The 13,303-nt window shown below is 51.4% G+C and overlaps 4 protein-coding genes across 4 annotated transcripts; 3 read left to right on the top strand and 1 right to left on the bottom strand.

Moving 5' to 3' along the window:
- Positions 1–1,459: 1,459 nt before the first annotated feature.
- On the top strand, positions 1,460–3,437 carry hxnP-1 (Major facilitator-type transporter hxnP; the record flags this gene model as incomplete). The annotated part of the gene is made up of 9 exons (XM_036646766.1): positions 1,460–1,645; positions 1,707–1,734; positions 1,788–1,884; positions 1,992–2,175; positions 2,234–2,282; positions 2,341–2,740; positions 2,800–3,050; positions 3,102–3,187; positions 3,246–3,437. 9 exons carry the CDS (start codon positions 1,460–1,462, stop codon positions 3,435–3,437), a joined length of 1,473 nt encoding a protein of 490 aa, XP_036488714.1.
- A 331-nt stretch (positions 3,438–3,768) lies between these two features.
- CGCS363_v014918 (uncharacterized protein) lies at positions 3,769–4,878 on the bottom strand (the record flags this gene model as incomplete). The annotated part of the gene is made up of 1 exon (XM_036646767.1): positions 3,769–4,878. The coding sequence occupies one exon, from the start codon at positions 4,876–4,878 to the stop codon at positions 3,769–3,771; it is 1,110 nt and encodes a 369-aa protein (XP_036488412.1).
- A 1,752-nt stretch (positions 4,879–6,630) lies between these two features.
- ATR2-1 (Cytochrome P450 monooxygenase ATR2) lies at positions 6,631–8,610 on the top strand (the record flags this gene model as incomplete). The annotated part of the gene is made up of 7 exons (XM_036646768.1): positions 6,631–6,864; positions 6,918–7,118; positions 7,179–7,263; positions 7,322–7,835; positions 7,892–8,058; positions 8,113–8,498; positions 8,563–8,610. 7 exons carry the CDS (start codon positions 6,631–6,633, stop codon positions 8,608–8,610), a joined length of 1,635 nt encoding a protein of 544 aa, XP_036488411.1.
- A 463-nt stretch (positions 8,611–9,073) lies between these two features.
- On the top strand, positions 9,074–10,068 carry CGCS363_v014920 (Isoflavone reductase-like protein P3; the record flags this gene model as incomplete). The annotated part of the gene is made up of 2 exons (XM_036646769.1): positions 9,074–9,109; positions 9,163–10,068. 2 exons carry the CDS (start codon positions 9,074–9,076, stop codon positions 10,066–10,068), a joined length of 942 nt encoding a protein of 313 aa, XP_036488278.1.
- Positions 10,069–13,303: the final 3,235 nt, after the last annotated feature.

Consider the following 13,303-nt stretch of genomic DNA (forward strand, 5'->3'; position numbering starts at 1 on the left):
GTAGTTGAGGTGCAGCTGGTCTGGCTCTTGAGGTCGTTGAACCCCCTGCTCCATCTCCCACCAACCTTCCTAGTCTGGGAAGATGACTTGCCTTTAAAACCCGAGGATTCGAAAAAGAATTCGATACGGACGATGGGAACCTTTCTTGCAGGATGTTGCAGGAAATACTTCAATGCATGCAGAAAATGAGGCCCGTCAAAAACTACATAGAAAAGCATAACATCTCGGTTCAAATTCGGTTCAAATCGACTCAATATTCTCAGTAGCTTGTCTGTCTGGACGTCCCGCAAAATGCCTGATGAGTGTTCGAATGAAGAGACAGGGCCTGCTTTTGGGGGGCAGCCGGCCAAACTCTGGCTGCGGCCGGACTTTCCTTTCATGAACTCCGCTTACCCACTCTGCTATCACGATACGGAGGGTAGCACGCATATGCATGCGGCTGGTATGAGCAACTAGCGGTAAGCTGTGCATCAACCGCGTGTCAAGAACCCACGTTATCTAACATTCCGACACTGCTTGCTGCGCAGTGTTGCCGTGGACAAGGAGACTGGCCAATACCTGTCGAATACCGGCTCAACAGACTCCATCGTTCTCAATGTCGTCAGTGATAATGCCCGCATTCCACCATCACAAGTCCTCCCCGAAGCCCGAAGGATCCTGCAATCCACCCTCACCATGGCATCAACGCTCTCAACCCTGGCAGATCTCCACCTCCCACCCTCCGCGCAGGCTGGTCTGACTGCCCAGTCCTCCCCCCGATGCATCCACTCGACACGTTCCTCGACGAACCAAAGCAAGCCTTTTGACACACATCCCTCTGCCCCGGTCCCAACGTGCCAGTCGCCTAGGTGCTAACCCCAACCTAACCCCAGTAGTATCCATTCCCTCGGGTCTTGGCACGCGGGGCTCCATTTCCCCATTTCCCCATCAGTGGCTGACCAAATCCAGCCTCCCCAATGGCGCCTGGATACCAAGACAAGCCGTCTCCCTCACGTCCTTTCCGCGTTCCTATCGTGTTAGCATGCCCTTGCCCTTATCCTTCTCCATCAACCGTCACTCACTGTTTCTTTCGGATCCCAAATCTGCCCCCGAGCACCCCGCGTCTTGGCCAAGACTGAGGCGATAGCTTGAGCCATTCAAGCCTCGGGGGTCTTTTCCCCAGGTTTCGCAAACCTCCGGATGCTAGATGTTGGCCCCGCTGATTTATCTACCCCGGATTTGGGGGCACACTGGCACCTTTTTCGTGGGGTAGTAGACAAACTGTTGAAATGTCATAAATACCCAGAGCCCGTGTTGTTTTGGTTGGCGAGCTCCAAATCCAGTCAACCACAGTTTGCCCCTGTAGCTCTGTCTCGTTTATGCTTATTTCTTAGGCCGACCTCCTCCATTTCTCCGATTACGAGCCAACCAGTCCTCCAACCAATCATCAACAAGGCGCCAGCGATCACACAAACTCAAAATGGCGGCGAGCGAGAAGCGTTCACCGTCGGTTGAGCGCGAAGAGCACGTCATCAATCAAGTGAGCAGCGTTGTCGACGACGAGAAGCACATCCAGCAAGATGAGGAGCGCGACTGGACTGGAACCGCTAAGAAAACGGATCCTGAAGAGATCAGGCTTGTGCGAAAGCTTGATTATCGCATTATGGTATGGAAGTTGCTTTGGAGTTGGCTGCGTTCACACAGTTGCTGACAGTGTTTTCCGACAGCCGTGCCTCTGTGTTATGTACTTTCTGAGTAAACACGCCACGAACCCCGATAGGCATTTCCACCGCGACTGACCGTCGTAGACTACGTTGATCGAAACGCCATCGCTCAGGCACGACTCAACAACCTAGAGGAAGATCTGAACATGTCAGGCACACAGTTCAACACAACTGTTTCCATGTAAGAAACTTCACTCCCCAATGAAGCATCTCAGAAAGCTTCCAGGTTAAAGTCGGAAGTCAGCTCTGGAGGGTGGCTATAAAGTGGCAAAGCTGACAGATGTGCAGTCTCTTCGTTGGTTACGTTTTGATGCAGATCCCCTCGAACATGTTGATCACTCGAATTCAACCCGGCATATACATGAGTGCGTGGATGTTGATCTGGGCTGTGGTGTCGGGATGCACAGCCCTCGTTCAGAACTATGGCGGCCTCGTGGCTTGCAGATTCTTCCTGGGTATCACTGAGGCTCCGGTAAGTCGTCGTTAAATAAACGAAAAGTGTGGCATGCAGGCTGACACACTCTTTCCAGTTCTACCCCGGCGCCACCTACATGCTCTCCATCTTCTACACTCGCAAAGGTGCGTCAGCCAAGACTCTAAGGCACTCCGGAGGCCACTCAACTGATACACATCGCAGAGGTTGCCACGCGCATTGCGGGACTTTATTGCGCTCAGATTTTAGCCACCGGGCTGTCAAGTTTGATCGCTGCTGGCATCTTCGCCGGCATGGATGGCCTCAACGGAATCGCAGGTTGGCGATGGCTTTTCATCGTTGAGGGTGCCATCACTGGCTTTGTTGCCCTTGTCGGCTTCTGGCTCCTGCCTAATACGCCTCTGACAACGCGCTGGCTCAACGATCGCGAGAAGCAGCTGGCTCACTCTCGGATGGAGAAGGATAAGATCTCTGATGCCTCAGACGAGAAGGCCTCTGCCATGGAAGGTCTTAAGCAAGCCTGTCGTGATAAGCGCACCTGGCTCTTCTGCCTCATGCAAAACTTCCACCTGTCGGCCTGCTCCTTCAACTCATTCTTTCCCACGTGAGTCTCCAACTTGTACTCAGCCATGAAGCGCACGTAAGCTAACGATTCTTCGACAGCGTCATCAAGACCCTTGGATTCAACACGACGATCACGCTAGTCATGACCTGCCCACCTTTCATCTTTGCCGGTGCTGCAGGAATCTTCTTCGGATGGAGCTCCGGTCGCCTCCATGAGCGGACATGGCATATTACCGTCGGCCTCGGGGTCGCCATTGTTGGCTTCGTTGTCGCTGCTTCCACTTTGAATACCGCAGCTCGTTACACAGCATCTTTCATTTTGGCTGCGGGCGCGTACTCTGTAAATTCAGGTAAGCAAATCACTTATCAGTACCGGTGCCTTGATTACTGACCTTGCCTAGTCATCATTGGTTGGGCTTCATCGACACTTTCACAGACTAAGGAGAAGAAGGCCGTTGTCCTCGCCATGACTAACGTTGGCGGCCAGGTATGTCCAGCTTTTTGTAACCTCCTATCTTGATTCGACACTGACTTAAATTTTCCAGATCGGCTACATCTACGGTGCATACCTCTGGCCCAAGAGCGACGAGCCTCGTTATGCTATTGGGTTCGGTGCCTCGGCGGGTTTCGCTTTGCTGTCGATCGTTTGCGCTTGGTGGATCCGCGTTCTACTGGTCAGAGAGAACAGAAGAATCAGAGCGTCTACATCGGAACACGTGAATCTCTACGGGTATTAGGGTCCGACTGTGGCGTCTTTGGTTAGTATTAGAGGTCTTGCAGGCATGTTGCTACATGGTAAGAACTTGAGTAGGCCAAGGCTGAGCGTTGATACCACGGGTGACGGATGTGCATATGGATGCACTATTAGTGACAATATAATATTTGAATCACAGGATGTGAACACACGACTTAATTTTGTGAAGAACTGTTCGTTGGTGTTGTTTGAGAGCTGGCTTATCTATATCTATGGTCTACACGACTCGAGTCTCGTATCTCATTCATCATCTCGCTGGTTACATGTACATCTGCCTGAAAGGCGTTTGCTCCGAACTGGCAAAGAAATTTGCTTTAAGCCAACAGCAATCCGATTGCAGTAGGCTGCTGCAGCAAAATGCTTGGGCCAGCAACAACAGTCTCCAACTTAGGTGCACCTGGTTCGTCTGCCAAGACGGTGATGATGACGCCCTTCTCCTCAAAGTCCGCTGGGATAGTGACATTCACCAAGTCTCCAGTCTTCCAGTTGGAAACGTCGATTGGCACACTGACGTTACCAACAGCGTGGAAGAATACCGCATAGTATGACTTGGTATCGTTGAACTTGGGTTGATCCGTCGGGCTGGTGAAGTTGAAGGAGACTTCGGCACCAGGAGCAATAGACTTAGTGCCTGAAGCAGCAGAAAGAGGCGGGAGATGTTGGTTGGGGTTTGGGTATTGAGGGTTCTCGGGAGGACAGCTTCCGGGAACAATAAAGACGTTGGTCATGTCCAAGATCTGGTTCGCATATGGAAAGACCGTGTCGCTTGGTCCCGAGAATGGGTTTGCGCCCCAAACGTCCGCCAATGACCACGTCTCATGTCTCGATTCTACAGTTGCTATGGCCACCATAGCCCCTCGCGCAGCCTCACTCTTAGGTTCTTGGACCAAACCAGTCAAGAACGCCATGCTCGCGACCTCAAGAAAGGTGGTCAATGCCAAGTAGCTGGTGGGGTCCTCGAACGGGTACTCGTATTTGCAAGCGCCTGGCTTTACGCTCTTATTCGAGATCTCGTTCTGGAAGATTCTCAAATGTCCTGCCTCGTTGTCGCGGATTTCCGCAATGCGGTCATATGTGGTGTTGAGGAAGCCGGCCTTGACAAAGGATGAGGTGTTGAAAGCCTCAACTCCTTGCTGGTAGAAGTTGAAGATCGCCCACTCAGCAGCTAAGAGATTCTGCCAAACCTGGTCGTCGGGGTCTGGGTCGCCTGACTCAGTGGGGAGGATCGGTGAAGTAATATTGCCTGGGAATGGAGCCGCTTTGCCACGGTAGTCGCTGTAGAGTCTTGACTGGCCCGGGATAGGACCGTATTTCGGGTCGGCCAGCTTCTGCGCTTCTGGGTCTGGAGTCGGGGCTGGTGACACCACGGTTGGCAGAGTTGCCAGCAATGAAGCGAATAGGACGTATGTCGACGGCGTGTGCATGTTTAGGATGATGAAAGAGTTTCACGGTTGAAAGTTGTGCTTGGATAGTTCTCGCTTGACAGAGCAATCTGTCGCCTTTATATCTTCATCAGCAATTTGAGCTATGTCAATGAGCGGGCACCATTCTTGAGAAAGCGTGATGGCTATCCGCAGGTAGTCAGAATGGCTTCGTTGAATAGACCCAATTAGGAAATTCTCTTCTAGACCACTGCCGATCACAAGCACTGCTGCGCAAAATGATCTTTCTGAAAAGATTCAGGGCCTTCTAGTATTATTCCCGGCACCAAAATGAAGTCATCAGTACGTATCCGCGTCTGTGGCGTCTTCGGCAGGATTCTGGTGGCGTCGTGAAATTCACCAAATCGGGCAAAATCGAACCCGCTAGCTTTCTTTTGCGCCCCGTAGTTTCTGCAAGTCGATTTCGCGGCTTTGAAGGCTTCATTCTACGGGAATAAGGTCCCTGCAAGGCTATGTCTAGACTACAGCAGTGCTTCTACTCAAGCCTTGCCTAGCGTGAGGCTTCTGCGTTGATCCCTTTCGTCAGCTCTTTAGTGCTCACTGAACGGCTTCTCGGCATCAATGATGTAACCCAACAGCATAGCGAAGGCCAGAATCAGGCGGTACATGCATTGCATCCGAGTAAATGACATGGAATCTACCCGTTCTACCAGCACTTTGTGCCAGCTGTGGCTAACCTCACAGAGCACCGCCACCCAAGAGGCAGTTGTTGATTTTAATCGGATCGGGAGGGATCTATATTATCACACCCTCAGATGAAGCATGGCGTATGGTTCCTTTACTTGGTTTGTCAGATGCGAGAGGACGATGGCTAGCTACGCCGCTGCTGCTACTGCTGTCCTTCAGAAGCGCCCTATCTGGCTCGGACCGAAGCTTTGAGGCGGTGAAGATGATGCATCATATTGACTCTCGATGCCACAAACCAATTGGACAATTATCAATCGAGTTCCATGGCCGATGGATATTGGCGGTGGAGAAGGAGACAACAAAGACCACCAATAACTTAGGGGTTATTGGTGATCGAGTCAAACAGCCCCGAGAACCTGGGCATGTGGGGAAGCGTCGCCGGTGTGTGTGTTCATCTCAATTGCCTTTTACAGCAAAAGGGATAACTTTCTTTGACAAAATCATACTCTCAAAGTTCAACTTCCCCTCATCACGGCTTGAGAGTCCGATATAAGTCGCGCACATTGCGTCCGATGAAGCACTCTGGACTACCTCGCTCTCGCTATGAGTCGGTCTCGCAATTTTCATAAGTTGCGCCTGCATCGTCCTACAATCCCAGTGGACTGGAATAGGAGGATGCTCCGCGGGTTACAAAACTTTTTTACGCAGGATTAACGATGCTATTGGTTCTTCTGACTCAGGAATCACAGGGATGGCAAGTAAAGAACCACTAGAGGGGGACACTCACCACACGCAACGCTTGCTATTACAACGTCACCTCCGGATAGAGTTTGAAGGAGGGCCGCCGTTACCCTTGCCGCCTCTTAGTGTCCGGTCTCCATCGTCAAGCTTTTCGGCCAGGGAGGCCGGCGGTATTGCCCGTGCGGAAGGGCGGGCGAACACTCCACAAAAGATCCGAGTGCCGATGCATGAAATAAAGAGTTCCATCGTCGGTCCGTTAAGTTGACGACTCGACAGCACCTAGTTTCTTCCTCTTGCATACGATCATATTCCAAGCATTTGCACTTGTTCTTGTTGGGAGAGCGCAGATGAAGTTGATCGCACAACATGAACGTAACAGTTGAGGACACTTCGTTGTTGCCTACGCTTGTGGCAAGATGGCCTCTGGTCTTTACAGCTCTCATCACCCTCATCCCTGTCATTGCCGCAAAATGGGGTTTCAAGAAGGATCGCCTGGGTCACATACCAAGCGTGGGAGCCGGTAGAACGAAAGAGCAACGAAGACAGGAATTCATGGCGCCAGGAGGAGCAAGAAGACTTTACAGAGAAGGATATGAAAAGGTAATAATATGATCGCGACTCTGAAAAGATCGCTCTTCTGACGAATATCTCAGTTCAAAGGTCGCGCATTCCAGATCATGACTGCAAGCGGTAGGCTATACCTCTTCTGTTTGTCTATGATGACCGACGTCAGCTTGAACCAAGCTAAACAAACAATTACAGAACTGCCAACCGTGGTCATCCCCCCAAAGTTCATCCCCGAGCTTAAGAAGCTGTCCGACACTGTCTTGGGGTTCCAGGAGGCCACCGACGAGGTAGGCGGCCTGCTCCATGCGAGATCGAGCCAAGCCCCTGACAGAACTTACGGTGTGTAGGCCATCAACAATCAGTATCTTGACATCCCGACCGACACAACGATGCTCGCACATACGGTCAAAGTCTCGCTTACGCCGGCGCTTGGTTAGTCCTACAACAATTGCTGGCATTTGTCTCGTGGTTTACTAACTTGAACTGAAAGCACGCCTTAGCCCAGCCATTGCTGCCGAAGTAACGCATGCCATTGACACAGAGCTCCCTCCGTGTAAGGACTGGACTGAGGTCCCTATCAACAACAAGCTGTTTAGAATCGTAGCGATGGCATCCGGGCGGGTCTTCGTCGGACCAGAACTCTGTCGTAATGAAGCCTACCTCGACACTGCTATCAACTACACTGTCGATATGGTCAACGCAGTTCTTGGAGTTATGGGTCTTCCAGCTTGGCGGCGGAGGTTCTCAAGTCGGAGGCTACCTGAAGTCAAGAAGCTGTTTCAGCGCTTCAAAGAAGCTGAAGACTTTCTAGGGCCAGTGGTCACAGCCCGACGAGATGCCATGGCGAAAGCGGACTACGAGAAGCCCGATGACATGTTGCAATGGTTGATTGATGCCCAGGACAAATCCAAGAACGGCTCACGCAACGATGCGGAGTTGGCAATTTGGCAACTAGGCGCCAGCTTTACTGCGATTCATACTACGACGGCGACAGCGACGAACGCGTGAGTCCCCCATAAAAACCTTGGTTGTGATTTCGACTGAATAGGTATCAAAAAAGATTGTACACACTAGCATCGATGCAAGACATCATCCCAGTCCTCCGAGAAGAGATTCAGGAAGCACTTGTAGGATCCGGTAACGAGTTCAACAACGCTGCGTTGCAGAACATGGTCAAGCTGGAGAGCTTTCTCACTGAATCGATGCGTACTTATCCCATGAGTGCTGGTATGACGTTCCCCGAAAACTCTTGGAATACTACACCTCTGACACAAGTATCAGCGAATGCTCAGCGCAAGGTTCTCCGACCTTTCACTCTTTCGAATGGCCAAACCATCCCAGCTGGTGTCCTCATTGAACTACCATCGGCTGCCGTCAATATGGACGACAATCTCTATCCGTCAAGCAGCCAGTTCGATGCCTTCCGATTCTCTAAGTTACGGCAAAGCAAGGTCAAAGCTACAGAAGACGGTACTGAAGTTGGTCACTTGTTCTCGAGCGTGGGACAAACGAGTTTGAACTTCGGGTTCGGCCGACACGTCTGCCCGGGTCGTTTCTTCGCGTCTGTCGAGATCAAGATGATCGTTGCGATAATTTTGTTGAACTTTGACATCTTGCTCGCGGAAGGCGAGACGGAGAGATACAAAAACATTGAGATTGGTGTTCAGGTAAGTTTTGTAGACCATTATATAAGGTCATCACAACGAGGCTGACTTCTCTAACTACCTGAAGTCCATGCCGGATCCCGCGAAGACAATTCGACTGAAACGACGCTCATGATATGTCACTGAAACCACACGATACCGATGGGCTCTGATTTCTGTCCCCTCTTCATCGAGCAACAGTTGTGGATGCTTGTTGCGCTACTTCAAGCGAAGGGCAGCAACGGGACTCTATATGATGGCGTGCTGAGCGAAAAGTTAGGAGTGAATGGTCAAAAGTATTTCTGACCGATTGGTCGTGCATCAAAAGTTTCAAGTCACTAGACCTCATAGATTGAGATTTAAATATAAGAAGGAGGCTGTGTAGAAGAACTAAGACATCCCAAACTGAGCCACAATGCACGGTCTGCCCCGCGCGCAAGTTCTGCACGCCCAAAAGCAACGGCCCATGTGATTTTTATGAAGTCATTGATGTGAGATTCATCAGACGAATGCCCTTCTTCATGAAGGATCTGAGAACTGGGTCTCTTCCAACAACCATCACGAGTATTCTGTCCACACCATCCTGCAAAATATACACCATGTCTTTGCCAATTCGAAATGTGGCCGTCATCGGCGTGAGTTTGGATGTTTAACATCGATAGCTTCATTGACTGACATGTATGCATAGGCAACCGGACTTCTGGGCTCAGAGATAGCGTCGGCGCTCCAGAAGGCTGGCTTCATAGTAACGGCTATTCGACGCGCCGAGTCCACCGCACCAGTCCCAGTAGGAATGGAGTCCATCCAAATTGACATCAACGACACCGACGCTCTCACCTCGGCTTTCCAGGGGCAAGATGCTGTCATCTCAGCCGCGCCAGATCCGATCTCATTCTCAAGCCAGAAGCACTGGATTGACGCCGCCATCGCGGCCGGGGTGAAGCGCATCTTTCCGTCCGAGTACAGCACCAACCTCGACTCGCCCCTAGCTGAGACACTTCCTGTAGTGACAGAGAAGGTTCGCACTCGGCGGTACCTCGTTGAGCAGATAGCCAAAACAGCTGGTAAATCAAGCTGGACGAGCATTAACAACGGTCCTTTCTTTGAGCTGGTCCTCGGCTTCGGAGGCTTGGGACCGGATTTCCGGACGAAGACGGCGAAGTGGCATAATGGCGGGGCGAACTTGGTCGGTACCACTAGATTGCCTGACATTGCCGAGACGGTCTGTAAGATTCTCAAAGACGATAATGGACTGTACGGCGAGGCTGAGAACAAGTCTGTTTATATCCACTCTGCGGTGGTCACTGAAAAGCAGTTGACAGAGATGGCCGAAAAAGTCACAGGTCAGAAGTTTCATGTCGAAGAGCGGGACGTGGAGCAAGTTTATCAGGAGGCGAAGGAGAGACAGCAGAAAGGTGACAAGTCTGGGATGATGCTGTTCTACCTGCAGATGATGTACGGGAAAGAGTATGGCGGCAGTGAAAGCTTTCAGGAGATGAGCTGGAATGAGAAAGTTGGGCTGAAGACATTGACTGAACGAGAGGTTGAGGATATTGTCAGGGGAGTTGCTGAAAAGTCCGGGCCATCTCAGTGATGAAATGTGTGTAAGTAGGATTTGGTACAAGATAAGGGATTCCATAACAACCACTCTGTGGCAAAGCTTTGAGCATCTCACTTCAGATAAACCGAATGGTCCTATTACTAATTTGGTAGCTATGTATTCTATTGTTTAACCATGTGTGTCTCGATAGACATCAGGACCGAGACGAAGGTGTGAGGGGTCGTCGAACTCGTTCCTCTCATTTCTTGCTTCCGGAATGGTGACCCCAACCACCTCCACCTTGACGACCGCCGCGGTTGGAGGCGTTTCCGGTATTGTCACTGTGACCACCGCGGGTGCCGGAGGCCTGGGCGCCGGTTCCAGTCGGGCCATTGGGACCAAGAGGCTGAGAGTCGGAGTAGATAGGAGGGTTGATGTCGTTGCTAGACATGGTGATCTCTGAAGTTACTGCGAGGCTTTCATAAAGGGTACTTGTGTAGTAGTGGTGGTGGGCTGAAGATATTGATACTGGAGTTACGTGGATGTGCATGATGAAGATTTCATAAGGCTGAGAATCCAGACTCAGCTGCTGCATTCTTATATACGACTTCGTTTCAGTAAGCGTGAATCATCATGTCGGTGGTGCATGTTGGTGGTTACACCTGGTTCTTGTGATGTTGGACAGTGACTGCAGGGACGGGTAGGCTGCATATTGAGAATGGGACTTTTGAGTATATTCACCAATCCTACTAGGCAGGTAGATTTCACCACTTATTCAGACTACGCGATAAGCCATTGTTCCCAGTAAAGTACTGAGGTCGATACAAGAGAAGTTAATATAGTCACCGAAATGAATCGCCCGTGTGCTGATTTTCAGTCTCTGATTACCGTCAATGTTTTGTCTTGAAACCGGGTTCTAGCATCATGACAGCGTAGCCCTGGTACGGTTAGATGTTGACGTGGCCTGCGTGAGCACCAATACTCATTGAAACATACAGCACTGCTGATGCATGCACTTGCCCTTATGCTCATGAGCTCAGCTCATGTTCACATTCACAGCCCATAATCGAGCGTCAGTTCAGCATGACCGGGGAAATGAGACGTGAGAATATGTTTGTTTTCAACTCCATGGAGATCTTAGGCCTGACGGACTGCATTTGCTTGCTAGAGCTGTTCATAACGCCAACGTTTAGTCACCAAGAAACAGGCCTGATCGACACGTATGAGACAAGTCATAAATGAGGGACTATGTTAACTGCGTAAGACTACATCCACGCTCATTCGAATAGCTGTCACATGTGTGGACGTAGTTGAGAAGATCAGGGTGATCTAAGTGACAGCGTGCCAATAATGTTGACCATCATAAGCTGTTGGATGTGTCAGAGCACTTATCCTCTACGATGACTTGATATCATACACCGACCCTAGTCTAGGCCAGTATCATCATAACGCCCCCTCTTCAATCTTCCAAAGACTGTAATCTTCCAAAGACTGTCTGAAGAAGCTTAAGCTTATCAGATTGCGTACCCTGGCCAGCACCTACGCTTAATATAATACAAAAAAGCTTCCCCATCTATCCACAAAGATCCGAGTCTCCCGGTAACAACATACTTGACAATAAGCATAACCCAAACCACGACCCACTCACCATACTTCTTAAACCGTGCCTGAGAAGCCAACGGTTTTCTCGCCCCCCGGTGCGGGCCGCAAATGGAAACACCTCTACTTTGCTCTGTTCAATCAACGTCTCCAGGCATCATTAGCTTCCAGGCACCTGCTACATATTCATGCCCCCCAAATTCAGGGTACAACATTTCACTCCAACGACGTAAACCGTTTCCCTCGCTCATAGGAACGCTTTCCCATATCCCCAAAGCGCGACCCGAGGCATCCGGGGAGGTGACTTACACATGACCCGTCACCTGATTCACACCGCACACACCTCCCCCTCCCGGAAAACCGTCTGAACATAGTCCCTCCACAGGAATACTTGCCCAAAGGAGCACGCCAAGTGTGCGGAGCACATCAAGCCAGGAAAACACCAGAAAAGTCACCCGTTCGGACGACTGGCCTTGGGGCTCTCTTCACATCCGGACAAGCGTCTTATTTCCGCCTTCCTTCACGGACGAGAAGGCGTTTGGGTGAGCTGTTAGCTCCGGATGGGGCCGCTGTGGGGTTTGCGATGTTGTTCTTCAACGGGCGCCCCAGTGCGCGGGTTGCATATTTTCTGCCTGCGGTATGGAGATGTAGATGTCGTGGTTGCAGCAGTCACGGGAGAGATAGCAGAGCGTAGTATTACTGATAAGTCGAAGCTCCGAGGAACTGCACGAGGGGATGCGCCGCATGTGACATTGAGGCGTTGCTTTCGCAGTGGCATCTGCCAGCCGACCCCGACTTCAAACATTGCGGAAACTTTGGGCCGCTGCGTGTGCCGCTGGACAGGGCCGTGCCTGTGCCTGTGCTGCTGCAGCGCTGCAGTAAGCGCTGTGGTGGTGCCCTGCGTCCTCCGGTCTTGGTATGGAGGTGCGCTTGTCAAAGCCGGTTCAGCTTCGGCCGAAGGCTGACGGGATTGCGCCAGGTCCCTTTTCTCACGTCGGATGAAATCTGGCGCTATTCCGCATGGGGCAATATAGCTGGAAAGAGTAGTTTGCGTTTGCGTGGGCACTGCGGACCGGGTCATCATCGGGCTGGAGGCTTTGGGATCGGTGCTCTGGTGGACGATGGCCGTCCGGGTGATCACGGAGGTCGGAGAGATTTGAGCTGGCGACGTTGTTTTTGGGCAGGAATGGGAAGATCATTCTCGTCGTGGGTCGGGTCGATTCCGGAGTCCGACCAGGATTCAAAAGACCAGTTACAGTGACAGTTCATTGGAGCAGCCCGGAATTTCTCTTCTACTTCAGGGACAGTCTGCCCGGCCTGGGTTCGGAGGGGTTACGCACAGCACATGAAGAAAGCTCCGAGGCTGCTGCTGCTGCTACCTACTGATACATACTTCGTACTGCTGATCACTGGGAACGCTGAGAGGGAGGCCAGAGGACGGGTTCTTCAGGGCCGAGCAGCGCGTTGACGGCCAAGTATCCGATGGTTCACCAATGGACTGGCTTGATGGTGCCGGCTAGCTGGGCTTAGGGCGTTCTGGGCTCGGCTAGGCCCCTCTGGCAGGCGATTTACGAGTGGTGCGTGTGTTGGGACCATGTCTTTTACGGCGTCAAATGATGGTGGAGAGTGTGATTTCATTGATTTTTGCTTGAGAGGAGGCTTGGGACTTGGGTCCCCACAAAACCGCGTT

Source organism: Colletotrichum siamense (assembly GCF_013390195.1).
Source record: "Colletotrichum siamense strain Cg363 chromosome Unknown KSG_Cg363_contig10, whole genome shotgun sequence".
NCBI lineage: Eukaryota > Fungi > Ascomycota > Sordariomycetes > Glomerellales > Glomerellaceae > Colletotrichum > Colletotrichum siamense.